This window comes from Perna viridis, chromosome 12, assembly GCF_037379345.1.
Source record: "Perna viridis isolate PV_CMFRI_1.1 ecotype Kerala chromosome 12, ASM3737934v1, whole genome shotgun sequence".
Taxonomy (NCBI): Eukaryota; Metazoa; Mollusca; class Bivalvia; order Mytilida; family Mytilidae; genus Perna; species Perna viridis.
Window position 1 is genome coordinate 4,490,359 of NC_142456.1, and position 14,926 is coordinate 4,505,284.

General features: G+C 33.4%; 1 protein-coding gene across 5 annotated transcripts in view; it reads right to left on the minus strand.

The window, feature by feature from the left end:
* Positions 1–14,926, minus strand: part of LOC148600930 (polyamine-transporting ATPase 13A3-like) — a 60,827-nt gene that overhangs the window by 17,742 nt on the left and 28,159 nt on the right. For all 5 annotated transcript variants that reach the window (XM_088554252.1, XM_088554250.1, XM_088554249.1 and 2 more), the window contains 9 exons: positions 14,361–14,430; positions 7,765–7,966; positions 5,934–6,065; positions 4,956–5,132; positions 3,181–3,326; positions 2,272–2,472; positions 1,915–1,976; positions 1,051–1,297; positions 253–409 (listed from right to left, as the gene is read on the minus strand). In XM_088554252.1, the coding sequence (XP_088410378.1) occupies positions 253–409; positions 1,051–1,297; positions 1,915–1,976; positions 2,272–2,472; positions 3,181–3,326; positions 4,956–5,132; positions 5,934–6,065; positions 7,765–7,966; positions 14,361–14,430 (1,394 nt within the window). The remainder of the gene's footprint in view (positions 1–252; positions 410–1,050; positions 1,298–1,914; positions 1,977–2,271; positions 2,473–3,180; positions 3,327–4,955; positions 5,133–5,933; positions 6,066–7,764; positions 7,967–14,360; positions 14,431–14,926) is intronic.

A 14,926-nucleotide genomic window follows, 5' to 3' on the forward strand; every position in this document is an offset into this window, starting at 1 on the left:
AATGGCATATTTGAAAAAGATCACAGGAAGAAACAAAGTATTTCAACTGAGGAAACAACCAGTTTTTTTGTGTGCATTCATTTTACAACAATCAATATCTTCATGTACAGTCAAACAGTATTTAAAGCTTTTCACATGCAGACCTGAACAAGAAAAAAAAATCAAAAAATTTCCGACTAAACAAATATACAGATAAAAAAATTCCTGAAGCTTTTGCTCAGAATGAATGAATCTTTTCTCAACATCTCTTACTTGTTTCTGGTTTTGATAACATAAGTATTTTCTCTGGAGCTCCCTTAGCATAGAGATCAAAGTGATCAGAACCAAGTGTCCGTGCAATAACAGACATCCTCTGTAAGCTAGAAGAAAAGGTGAACTGTCTGATGATACCAATCTCCTTCTGAGTGGGCTACAAAAAAAATTAAAGTTCATATTGTCACTATATTGTTATTATTTTTTTCTCTGTATGATAGTTCCTTTTTTCATTACAGTAATTAGAAAATTAAGAACATACAAGCACAGACTTAGCTGAGGTCAATAATGTCATGGGCAAAATAATAACAAACTCATTATCATTGTAATTTTCATTTGCATTTTTTTTTCGCCAAGATTTTTGGCAGTTCTGCAGAACATTTGATATGAAAATGCTTAACTATTTACAAATTCATCAAATCAATTCAACAATTTTGTCGAAAATCTAAAAATAAAAACTGATGTCATTCCAATAAATAAATTGGAGGATCAAGGCTTTAATTTCAATTATCAATTATGTATTTTGCCAAGAAATGCAAAAAAAATTTCTCTTTTCACATTTTATCAAAATGCAGCAGGATGAGCAAGAACACACAATAAAACCAGTCTAAACTAAACACCTTTTGAACTTTAAAATCAATTCATGTCAGTCAGGTGTTCAGCTTACCAAGGTTCAAAATACAATTAAATTATTATAATAATCAAAAACTTAAAAGAGGGTCTAACTTAGATACATTCCAGATTATTCCTATGTCAGGTCAGACAGGATTTAGTGTTCTTCACAAATAATAAAGACACCTTAAAATTCTGGTCAAATGTACTGCTGGTTGACTTAGGCCTCACAATGGTAGGAATAATCATGTCAAATTTAGATGCATCCTCGCCCTCCTCCAGAAGTTCCCATCCTGTAGCTTCAAACATAATTAGATCCAAAGGGTCCCCACTCAGAACTTTGTCAATCAAGGTCAAAGAATGACATGTTGCCATGGCAGCAATGACCTTGTCGTTGTCAATCTTGGCCACATCTTTAAAATCTTCCGTAAAACTGACAAAAAAAAGAAGATTTAGTTTTGGTGATCTATAAAATTCAAACTAATGGTTTCAATATGATGGCTTCACAGGTCAACATACATTTGTCTTGTGTTTTTTATTTGTTTAAGACAACTAAGAAAACATATGAAAAACATATGCTTAGAACTTATGAAGTAATACATGAAAAACATGCAAATAAGAATTTAATGGTTATTATATGTTTTTACAGGAACTTTATATCTGAAATTAGGCTATGGTTTTCGTATAATTTGGAAAAAATGTTTTCATGAGTTTATATGTGCTCAAAAAGATAGTCCCAATCATAGGAAAAAATAAAGCACATTTCCTGTGTATAAAAATCCTGAACATATTGATTTCAACTTTTTTATAGGTCATATCTACCTAATTTATCTCACATGTTATGAGAATGGAACATTGTCTATTCTGTCACTTGTGTCAAACTTTACAATCTACAGGCTGCTTAAACACACCAAATATAGGACAAAAAGAAAATAACCTGCTATACAAAAAACTGTGCTTCTACTTATTTCATATTTGAAGCATTTCTAATAATATTTTTTTTTCTATGCAAATAATAATTTTAAGGAAGGGACAGTAAAAAATGCTTACTTGCAATCTTTAACAGGTAATACACTGTGGAGATCCAGTCCATCTTCAGTGAGGGTACCAGTCTAAAAAAAAAAGTATACTATGTATATATAATTCATGATGTACTTTGAGTACCAAATAAATTATGCAAACAACAGATGTACTGACCCAAAAAAATTAAAGCTGCTCCTAAATACATACAATGAGAACATTACCATGGACTAACCCTATACATCATTTCCTTCTTACCACATGTATTTGGTACATCAGGGGAAGTTTTCAACAAGCTCCTGAGCCTTATTCATAAAGTCATGCAGGAATCAGATATTTTAGAAGTGACACTGCTATACTACTCGTATTTATCACCACACATCATACCTTATCAAAGCAGAAAGCACTGATACTTCCACTAACATTGATACTCCGAGGGCTGATACAATAAACCAGTTGTTTCTTCAGTCGTTGTTGAGCAAATACAATACCGATGGTCAGGGCAGCGGGCAATGCTGGAGGAACTGCTATAGTAATTAAATCTAAGGAACGAATGATGATATCTGAAGCATGCTCTCCTGCTTGTATCTAGAATAAGATAAAAAAATAAAGAAAAAAACATTCATTAATTAATTACCTTACTTAATGTAAAAGCTATACCAATTAGGTACCAGGTAACATGTACAAGGTACTCACCACTAGACAAATTGTGCAGATAAACCCTATACCACATACTCATTAACAGGACAACTGTGCAGATAAACCCTATACCACATACGTATTATCAGGACAACTGTGTAGATGAACACTAAACCAGGTACTCAACATTAAAACAGTTGTGCATATGAAACTTCTACCAGGTATTCATCCAGAAGAGAAATGAATAGATAAAGCCTACACCAAGTACTCACCATTTGAGAAATTGTATAGATTAACCCATACCAGGTACTCACCATCAGAACAAATGTGTAGATAAAACCTATACAAGGTACTCACCATCAAGACAACAAAGTAGATTAAGCCTTTATTGGATATTCACCAAAGACAATTTGTATACACAAACTCTTTACCAAGTACTCAACATCAGAACAATAGTGTAGATAAACTCTTTACCAGGTATTCAACATCAGAACAAATGTGTAGATAAAATCTATACCAGGTACTCTTCATCAAGAGAACAGAGTAAATTAAGCCTTTATTGGATATTCACCACAGAACAATTGTGTAGATAAACTCTTTTACCAGGTACTCACCATCAGAACAATGGTGTAGATAAACTCTTTACCAGGTACTCACCATCAGAACAATAGTGTAGATAAAACCTATACCAGCTATAGCTGCCAGAGCTCCAACAAATATATACGTATCTTTGTTGAACTTGAAATCAACAGGTTTTGGATACATGATAGATCTCACTAGCTCACCCTTGGCTGTGGTGAAACCTTCAAATAAAGATAACTACTATGTGGTTACAGTCACCAAACAATGGTGAGTTCTGAAGGCAATTGCTTTACTTGATTAAGAATGTAAAAACAAGAATGCTACGTGTAGCCATATGTCCTCCGCCGCTGTAGAAAGAGTTGAACTACAAATGTTTGACACTTGTATAATTAGCAGATTCAATACTTATGTGCTTTCATAAGTCCATGTGGCGATTTAAGGTTAATGTATCAACTACATATGGTGACAAACAATCCTACAAAGTTTGGTCAAATTCCGTTCAGTGGTTTCTGAGGAGTTGCGTCCACAAGGTGTTCAATGTGAAAAATGAACAAATGTGAAAAATGAACAAAGTCCCATAACTCCAATAAAAAATGTTGAATTAAAATAGTGGTTAAGTATGATCAACTGCATATGGTGACAAACAATCCTACGAAATTTGGTCAAATTCTGTTCAGCGGTTTTTGAGGAGTTGCGTCCACAAGGTGTTCCTATGCGAATAATGTGAAAAATGAACAAAGTACCATAACTCCCATAAAAATTGTCGAATCAAAATAGCGGTTATGTATAGTCAACTACATATGGTGACAAACAATCCTACAAAATTTGGTCAAATTCCATTCCGTGGTTTCTGAGGAGTTGTGTCCACAATGTGTTCCTATTGCAAATGATGTGAAAAATGAACAAAGTCCCATAACTCCCATAAAAATTGTCAAATCAAAATAGCAATTATGTATGATCAACTACATATGGTGTCAAACAATCCTACAAAATGTGGTCAAATTCCATTCAGCTGTTTCCACAAGTTTCCGACGCACGGACGGACGCCAACATTTCTATGTCCCCGCTCCGCATTGCGGCGGGGGACAATAAAACACTACTACATGATATGACAATACATGTACCAAATATTACTCAAAGATTCATTCCTTTCAAAGCATAATTAAATCATATATTTTGAATAATGAAATAAGAACGAGAAAATTGCAGCAATCACTAAGCAATTGACTACTGTGAAAGTATCATTGATTGTGGGGTATCAATTTTCATGGTTTTTATGGATTTTGTAAACCACAAAGCCTGGTTCCCAACAAAAAGTAAATGTCCAATTCATCTGTAAGATTCATTTGTCAAATCCACTAATTCAAGAATCTATGAACTTATATTTTTTCCCTAAACCACAAAAATTGGTACCCACAGATAAAAGTACTTTCATAGTATATTTTTTCACTTCATTATGGTGGATGATATAAGAGAGACAACTCAAAATTGCATATTCACTTTATTTGTAATGCATGCAAAAATAAACACTGTTGTGTTTTATGCAAGAAAAAAATATTTTGTGATAAATTGAAACCACATTATGAATCCTCAAAAAGATATATAATCATTTTTTAATAGATTTGTGATGCACTAATGGAGTTTTTTGACAAAATAATAAAAGCAATGATAGCAACATGCACTAATTAACATAAAATAATCCAAGCCATAGGTACAAAATCTAAAAAAGTTTTCAAAAAATGTGAGACTAAATCTGTATAAGACCTTTTCAACATTTCAACGTTCAATCGATATGAAGCAAAATGAAAAACTTTCATAAAACCTAGCTCATTGGTTAGAATTCAACATACCAGTTCTTAGTACCACAGCTTTCACTCTTTGAGTACCAAAGTAACGTGTCTGTATTATCTGAGTACCACAAAACAGCACATGACGGGAATGTTCCTTTAGACTGAAAAATTTATCTTCCTGAGATTTTGAGACTTTAGGATTTGGTAATGGAGTCTTGGTCACTGGAACACTTTCACCTATACAAAAAAAATTGAAAATTCTATGTTATTAAAGATAATATAAGCACAAGAATATTAAAAAATCAAACTTTGGGATGGAAAGCTTTACTTCATTTTTGCTGAGGGCTAAAATGGGAGTGAAACTATAGTATACTATTAGGTATAATAACACGTACAATAAAACATCTCAAGCTTTCTTTCTTATAATATGGTGTTACTTAAATGTATTATAAAAACCAGACGGGGGTGATTCATACATGTCAAAAAACCACTGAATTCAGTTTATTTTCCTGTTCAGAAACCATTATAGACCACATAAACAGTTTTAGTTTTTCATTTGAGGGTTGCTCTTTTGAGATAAAATTTATATAGATTGTACATGAAATTAGCATTTTGCAAGAGTTATGATCGTTCTTGATTTGGTTTGATTTGGTCGATTTTAGGGGGAGATTGAAAAGTAGTATTCTCAAAAATACAGATCTTTAATATAGAAATGACTATTGTCATATAAAAATACAGCATATGTAGACAAAAAAGCATTGTCTTATCCATGGGTTTTTCTACACCATTAATCACCTTACCATAGGCCAGGGTCTGAATGTTATATGGACAGGTACTTAAAAGAAATATGGATATGAGCTTTCATCAAATATTAAATAGAAGTGGAAAGATAGCTTAAGTACAGTATTTTAATACATTCCAAAGCTCTATATAACTTCAATTAGAGAATTATGATTGGTAAGATGTCCAAGATGATCATGGTGCAATCATGGCCATACCATGGCAATCAATAAAAAAAAATACTGTTTTTACACCTACCAGTTAGCATGCTTTCATTGACTATACAATTACCAGCAACCAACACAGCATCACACTGCATGACACATCCATTCCTAGGGATCTCTATAACATCACCAGGAACTAAATCTTCTGATGAGATATCTATAAATTCTGTATGGAGAAAGGAAGAATACTTTCAAAATTTTAGATACTGGTACATGTCGATTACATTGTAACAACCTCTTTTTGGAGAATGAATGATTAAACCCTTTACTCACATACTTAGCACTAAATTTATATGGTGCATGCACTTAGAGAGTGTACTTTGAGTGATACAGTGAAACCTGTCAACCCTGAATAATATGAAAACCTGTCTAAACCAAACCCCAAATAATCTGAAAACCTGTCAAAATCAAGCCCTGAATAATCAGAAAACCTGTCAAAACCAAGCCCTGAATAATCAGAAAACCTCTCTAAACCAAACTGAATAATCTGAAAACCTTTCTGAACCGAATCCTGAATAATCTGAAAACCTATTTAAACCAAACCATGAATAATCAGAAAACCTCTCTAAACCAAATCCTGAATGATCAGAAAACCTGTCTAAACCCAACCCTGAATAATCAGAAGACCTTTCTAAACCAAACCCTGAATAATCTGAAAATCTGTCTAAACCAAACCCTAAATAACCTGAATACCTTTCTTAAGCAAACCCTGAATAATCTGAAACCCTTTCTAAACCAAACCCTGAATAATCTAAAAGCCTGTTGAAAGCAGACAATTTAAAAAATTCCTATACATCAATTATACTGTGTTATGAACCTAAGTGAACTGAACACCAGCCTATACCAAACATTTTATATATCCAAAAGGGGTTCAGTTGAGATTTCAATGTACTCAATACATAACCATAAATGTTCAAGACAAAGTACAGATAAATACTGACAAATTGTCTATATACAAAATAAATGGTAAAAAAACCAACAGATGATTTACTGTACTTTTAACAATGTAGTTGATGTGGTCAAATGGAAATTCTAAAAATTATATTTTCTAATATGTAACAATGATTTATTCTTCAAATCTGCAAAAAATTATCACAGGAAATATGCTTATTTAACTATTTTTTTAATCAGAAGAATTTAGAATTGTCAATTAATACAGTTAAGTATTATCCCTAACAATTATCAACTCAGACAACATACTAGCAGTTTACCCGATTTACACCTGAATTGCAGAAATAAAATTTGCGACAAAGTTCAGATAAATCAGTCCTTCAAGTTAGTTTCTTGTGATATTTTCACAAGTAGTTCATGTTCAGAAATTTTTTGTGACAACCATGTTAATTTTATGTGAAATTTTCACAAGTATTTAATATTCAGTAAATTTTGTGTGACAGTAAGGTTAATTTCATGTTAACTTCGCAAAAGTAATCATGTTCAGTAAATTTTTTGTGACAATCATGATAATTTTATAATTATTTTTCACAAGTAATCATGTTCATTTAATTTTTTAAGACAATCATGCTCATTTTATGTTAACTTTTCACAAGTAGTTCATGTTAAACAAATTTTGTGAGACAATCATGTTAATTTCATGTTAACTTCGCAAAAGTACTCATGTCAAGCAAATCTTATGTGATAATCATGTTAATTTTATGCAAGGTTATTTTTGTGGGTAAGCAAATGGGTATACCAAAAATCTTTCTAAAGCTGGCAGATGATAAGTGGTGTACTAAATACTTAAGCCCAGAATTAATATTTGTGGTAATTTATTTGGCGTTTTTTGACAGACCTCTTATTAGCAATGGATACCAGCTATACAGTATTTGCCTGTTAATGTGATAAAGCAATAGCTTAACAAATCCTACCATTTCCCCCTCTATCTACAGTGACTATTGTTGAAGAGTCAATAGTGTTTCTCAGAGCTCTTTGCATTTGTCGTGTCTGGTATATAGTGACTGTTATTGAGACAACAGACATGACCACAATGGCAGAGGCGTACCAGTAGTACTCATCAGCATACCAAAGACTACAACTGAATATCTGGAAGATGTAGAATGGAGACAGTACCTTAAAGAAAAAAGGAAAACAATGTTTATTTTGTGTACTAACAGCATCAATCACAATAACTGGGGGATGGATTCCTAGCTTTAGCATGTCCCTGTACTATTTTGAGGCAAGGAACAACAGCTACTACTGAATACTGGGGAAATTATTTTCATATAATCAATGTGAAGACCTTACAAAATTGATTTCCATAAAAAAAGAAACTTCTGCCTTGTTAACAAGAAATAATGGTTCAACACTCAAACTTAGTGAAAAATATAACAAGAATGGGTATGGTGTATATGCCAAAGAGACAACAACCCCACAACGATGAAAATGTCAGCCCATTAGGCCACCCATTGGTCTTCAATGAATGATGAGGAAATCCTCATACTAAAGGGCAGGCTGTAGCAAGAGTTGCTTCTATATAATCATGAAGCCAAACCTGATCAAATTTTAAAAATAAATGAATGTCTGAGAGAACCTACAATGTCTGACAGACATCAGACAAGAGGACAAAGTCATACTCATTATACATTAGATATTTTGAGTCACCTGATAAAAGGCACATGCCCAAATTTGCATTTGTACTTTACAGAGTTAGACAATGGACAAAATGACCTTAGGCTGCCATCACCTAGTAGACACAGTTCCAATTTAATCAAGTGGTGGGTTTTGTATTTGTCAAATGCATGTTCACAATTCCTTTCACGATTCTCTGTCAGAGTGGTTGAAGGCCGTGAGGTCTTTAATTTTGAAACAAATGAAAGTTTTAAGTAGGTCAATGAGTGCCAAGGCTACATCAGTTTTCAAAGACTCCGATGTAGCAAAAACATTGTCTACTATACATGACAAGTATGTTGTCATACCAGCAGACAAAGCCCAAAACAACATTGTTTTTGTCTGCAAAACGTTTTATATCCAATGTTTATTATCAGAGGTAGACGTAGAAAATAATAGCAGTGATAAGACCTACACTGCTACCACTCTTTCCAAATAAGAGACTGTGGAAAACCATAAATCTGTACTATCCTCTTTTGGTCTCTCTACCAAGGACGATAATTGTGATTTACCGTCTATGTACTGGATTCCTAAACTTCACAAGAATCCATACAAACATTTCATAGCTGGATCTGCAAAATGTACCACCAAACCTCTTTCAAAACTTTTAACTTCTATACCCACAACTGTCAAAGAGGGTCTACAGTCCTACCACAACACTTGTTACTCCCGTAGTGGTATTAATTCAATGTGGATCCTGAAAAATTTGAAAGATCTTTTGGAGACAATCAGTTCAAGACTATTATCTGAAAATAATAGCATTAAAACCTATGATTTTTCAACACTGTATACTTCTATTCCCCATACTCAGTTAAAATCCCAACTTAAAAACATTATACATCGTTGTTTTTCCAAAAAAGATGGTACACCTAGATACAAATATATAGTTCTTGGTAGAGATTCCATCATACTTTGTAAGAAATAATTCCAAATCATCTTCCAAATATACAGAGGAAGATGTTTACAAAATGCTGGAATTTTTAATCGACAACATATTTGTCCAGTGTGGTGGACATGTTTTTCAACAAACGGTCGGCATTCCAATGGGAACAAATTGTGCCCCTTTACTAGCTGACCTATTCCTTCACTCTTATGAGGCTGACTTTATAGCTGATCTGATCAGAAAGAAAGAATATTGTTTAGCTAGATCCTTCAATCTCAGTTTCCGCTATATAGATGACGTGTTATCTTTAAACAATCCTAATTTCGGGGATTAGATACATTGCATCTACCCGAAAGAACTTGAGATAAAGGATACTACAGACACTGTGAAGTCAGCCTCATATCTTGACCTACACTTAGAAATCGATGGTAAAGGAAAACTATTGACCAAACTTTACGACAAACATGACGACTTTTCATTCAGAAATGTCAACTTTCCTTTCATCTGTGACAACATCCCTTCGGCTCCTGCGTATGGAGTGTTCATATCACAACTCATACGTTATGCCAGAGCTTGCTGAAACTATGCAGACTTTTTGTATCGCGCTAGAACTCTAACAAATAGGCTTCTGGAACAGGGTTATGTTGCTACAAGATTGAGGTCATCATTACAGAAGTTTTATGGTCGTCATCATGAACTCGTGGATCGTTATGGTGTATCCATCAGCACCATGAAAACTGATTTATTCAACGGGTCATAGTTTTCCTTTCCTCGTTTGTCTACTCTGGACTTGACTTTTTATGAGCAACTCGGCGGGTGTTTCTAGAAAAGCAGAGGATGCTTACCCTACCGGTGCACCTGGTCCATGCTCCCAGTTTTTAGTGGAGTCCGAGTTGCTCATTTACTTTTGTTACTTTGTATGTATGCTTTTAGTTACTTTATGTTCTTTGTTGTGTATGTCTGTTTTCCATGTCTGGTCTTTGTCCCTAGATTACATTCTTTTGATTACCGCTATAACCTTGGTTCCCTTGATTACTCTTTCATAAAAATGTTACATACACAAGGTCATGTTACCCTTCAGAAATAGTAAATATTTTGTTCCCAAGATGTACCAGCCATTTAAATCATGAACACCATTGTTAAAGGGATATAGGTTAGCATATATCTATAAAAGATTTATGCATGGACATAAACTAGAAGTACTGATACTTCATAGTACAAGGTGAAATAAAAATATCAACACCTAATTTCAGTCAAGGTTTAACATGTCATTGGGCATCAATTTAAAACAAGGTAACAGTAAAACCAGTTTATACCAAACCCTGAATAAATCAAAAACCTGTCTAAACCAAACATAAATAAACCAAAAATCTGTCTAAACTAAACCCCCAAAATAACCCAAAAACCTGTCTAAACATACCAAACAAACTCAATAACCTGTGCAAGATTTAAAGAGTATTAAACCTGCATAAACTGAACACATGTTTAAAGTGAACAAATTATACAGTCCAAAAGGGGCTAAGCTTTAGATATGTTTCTATGAATTTCAACTTGAGAACTGCAAAGAACTACACAATGTCATGTAACTTTTAAACTCATAAATGCTTTTGCACATGGTTTCCAATAAATATGAGAGTTAAATTAGAGTGAATTGTTGACACACAGCGGGGTTGAGCAATTAAGGCACTAGGCTGGGAGGATCCACTGTACACCCAGCTTCCTCCCACTCATCAACTAAAATATGATTTTCAACTACCCTCATACCTCCTATTTACAAATCTTTTTGTCACCAAAAAAATCAACTGAAGCATTTTTGAATTTTTGGCTCCTTTTTATACCTCGTTGAGGCAAAAATCCATTTTTATGTTTTAATTCTTCAAACTTTTCCTTTCTACAAAACAAAGTAAATAGACAAATATAGGTATCAACATGATGCACAATGTCTCAGATTTACAATGGTATCTAAAACGTTGTGGTTACACTTCAGATTTTTGAGTAAACTGAAAAAAATGTTTCCCTACCCCACTGAAAAATCGCTTTAATTGACATATTTTTAAATGTCAGAACCCCTAGAGTATTTATGCTTCAGTAAAAAATGGCTTGTTTTGATACTACTGTGGTTCTTTTGATGATTTGTGGTGATTTTTGTAGTCAGAATTCATCAAAAAAAAATTTTTTTTAATTGGATTTTTGATTTTCCCTTAAAATAAAAAAAATGTTCCTGGCCTACCCCACTGGAAAATTGCTGAATTTTGACTCTACAAGTTATAAATCAACTAAAACATCTAAAATTTGGTATCATTCAATATATAATCTTATTTTCGGTGGGGTAGGAGTACACTTTTTCATTTTACCCAAAAACCCCAAGTGTTACAGCAACTTTCATGATACCATTGTAAAAATAAGACATTTAGCTACATATTGATACTTATATATGTCAATTTACTTGTTTTTTAATGTGAAAAATAGATTTTTGCCTCAACAAGGAATAAAAAGGAGCCACACAATACAAAAATGCTTTAGTATAATTTTTGGAGACAAAAAGGTTCGTAAATGGGAGGTATAAGGGTAGCTGAAAATCATATTATTTTTGTTGATGAGTGGGTGGGGAGGGGGTTGCATGGGGGGAAGGGGTATCTCAGCCCACGTACTAGAGACAATGTAATCAGGATCTTGTTCATGACCATTCTGTGCCCAAGTATCCAGGGACTTAACCTAGCATAGGGGTTTTACCAATTTTCTAGCCTGGAATATACAGGGATTCCCTCACCACAATTCTGGCAACTATGCAAGAAACTTATATTAGGGCAATGGTTGTGAATCTTGCCATTGGTTTAAAAGCTCTACAGAGCTTATGTCAATTGCTGACTTGTACATGCATGTATATTCACTTATGTGTAATAAAATTTACCTTCACCTTTTCTCCTGAGCATAAAACGGTAACACTTAATTTTCAAACTCACATGCTAATGGTGACAATAATGTGTGACATATGACACTATCAAGCCTTCACCAAAGATAAACCATTAATTAATATTTTAAAGCTTGTACTCAACAAACTTAGGACATTTTAGATATTCAAAATGAAAACACAGTAGATTTCTAGCAATATGAAAGAGTAAGTAATGGAGCCATGTTTCTAGCAGAAACCAAAAGAATGCAATCCAGGGATAAAGATAAGACAGGGAAAACAGAGACATACAACAAAGAAATAACCAAAATAACAGGTATAAGGAAATAAAGTAAAATAGCAACTCGGACTTCACTAAAAACTGGAACTATGGACCAGGTGCACCAGTAGGATAAGCGCTCCCTGCTTTTCAAGAAACACCTGCCAAGTTTCTCATATAAAGTCAACTCCAAAGTAGACAAAAGAAGAAAGGAAAACTATGATACAGTGAACAAATTGGTTCTCATGGTGCTAATAGATACACCATAACAATCCATGAATTCATGATCATGTCCATAAAACTTCAATGTGGTAATGACTTCAATCTTGTGGTAATATAATCTTGTTCCAGAAGTTTATTCTTCAAAGTCTAGCATGGTACAAAAATCCTGCATAGTTATGGCCAGCTCTGTAGTATCTTCATCTCAAGGGGTAGAAGTGATGTATCAAATAACCAAAACTAGGATTGTTTAACGATTATACATCATCTTCATAGCAGAAATTGAGATCAAAAGAACTGGCTAAAAGATGTTTCGTCTTTTGGATCAGATCAGTTATAATCAGCCTAATAAAAGTGAAGGAATAGATCAGCTAGTAGAGGAGCACAATTTGTTCCCATTGTAATGCTAAGCATTTGTTGAAAAATGTGTCCACCACAGAGGACAAATATGTGAAACTAGACACCACAGAGGGCCTGAATTACTTACCTGTAGCTCATTTCCATATCTTATAAATACAATGAGAACTGTCTAAACTGCACACCTTTTGGACTGAAAGATTGGTTCAGTTAAGGCCAATGTTTGTTATACAAAGGTCTAAAAGTAATGAAACTGATAAAAAGGGACTTCAGAAGATGTCTGGTATACACAGCTAAACTGTATTTCCAGGATCAGTTTAGACTAGTTACATAGTACATTGTACTTGATGTCAGGAATAAAACTAGAGGCCCTAGAAAACCTGAATAACTCCCCAGAACTCATTTCTTGGCCTTGTAGTCAGGAATAAAGACATACTTTAGTAACTAAGATCTCTTCCTTGTTTGCAACTGTTCTTAAAATAAAAGTTAAGAACTGCAAAACTGAACATTTTTTTTACTTTTGCAAAGGAAGTAACTTCAATGGAAGTCTATTACAGCAAATCAGTCATTTGAAGGGCTGATCAAAAGGATCATTTCACCAACTGAAAGTAAACCTGGTAAAATATTTACATTCCAAGGGATATAACTTAAACAAAGAGTCTTTTTTACAACTTGGACTCATGAAGACTTTTGTAAGCCCTATAATAAAGATCATGTCATCTTTCCAAAGTTTTTTTCTTCATATTTTCGTTCTATCTATTATGGTTTTCAACATATTGTGTATAAACACTGCACTTTTCATCTTTCAAGGGCAATACACCTAATAAGCATCTTCCTATAACTTTGGAAACTTCTGTAGACCTCTACCAGCCAAAGTAAGTTGGTCATCTTTATTTTGCTCTAGTTCTCATAGTTATTGTGATACATCTTGAAAATATTGTTGAAAATAACTAACACAAATTTAAAAGACATTAAGACATCTAACCATGAAATTTACACAGAATATTTGACTCAGCAAATAGTGAAAGTCTGACCAAATGAATTGTGACAGTATGCCCATAATCCCCTCTTTTTGTTCTAAAAGATTTTTATATCATATATGTTTAAGTGTTGTTTTCAAAGACAGACAGACAGACAGATGGACACAAGTAATGCATAATTCTGCCATCAAAAGATTGGCAAATAAAAATTTAACAAAGTGGTAATTGATTGAGTACTTCTTTCTTACCTCCTTAAACAAGAGAGTGATAATGGGTGTGACGTGAATCTGAATTGAATTACTACCATAAAGGTTCCTCCTGAAATATAAGGAACACATCTGAAATAAAATTATTTATACAAACTACAAACTTGAAGCTCCAGGGAGTCTGAATGGCCTAGCTGGATCAAAAGAAATCTTAATATTGAAACCTGTGTAAGCAAAGCACTTCGAGTCAGAAAAAATAGATTTTCAGCTTTAGACTTCCAAACAACCATATAGTCTACAGAAATTGTGGATTGTAACTGGAGACAGCTATAATGACCAAGATTGATATTTCAGTATTTGACATGATTTTCTTTGGTCAAATAAATTCACATGCAAATGTATTTCAGTTTACATTTATTATCTTTGAAGTCTGTAGGAACAATTTTTTGCTGTATCTGTGTATAATGATGTTTTGCTGGTAATATTTTGGTTATTCATGATAACAAAATGATTATCATATATATCATATTGATTATCTAAACAAACTATTGCTATTTTCAACATAAAGTTTTAATTTTGTGATGTACCCATCATATCCATTCTCTTTA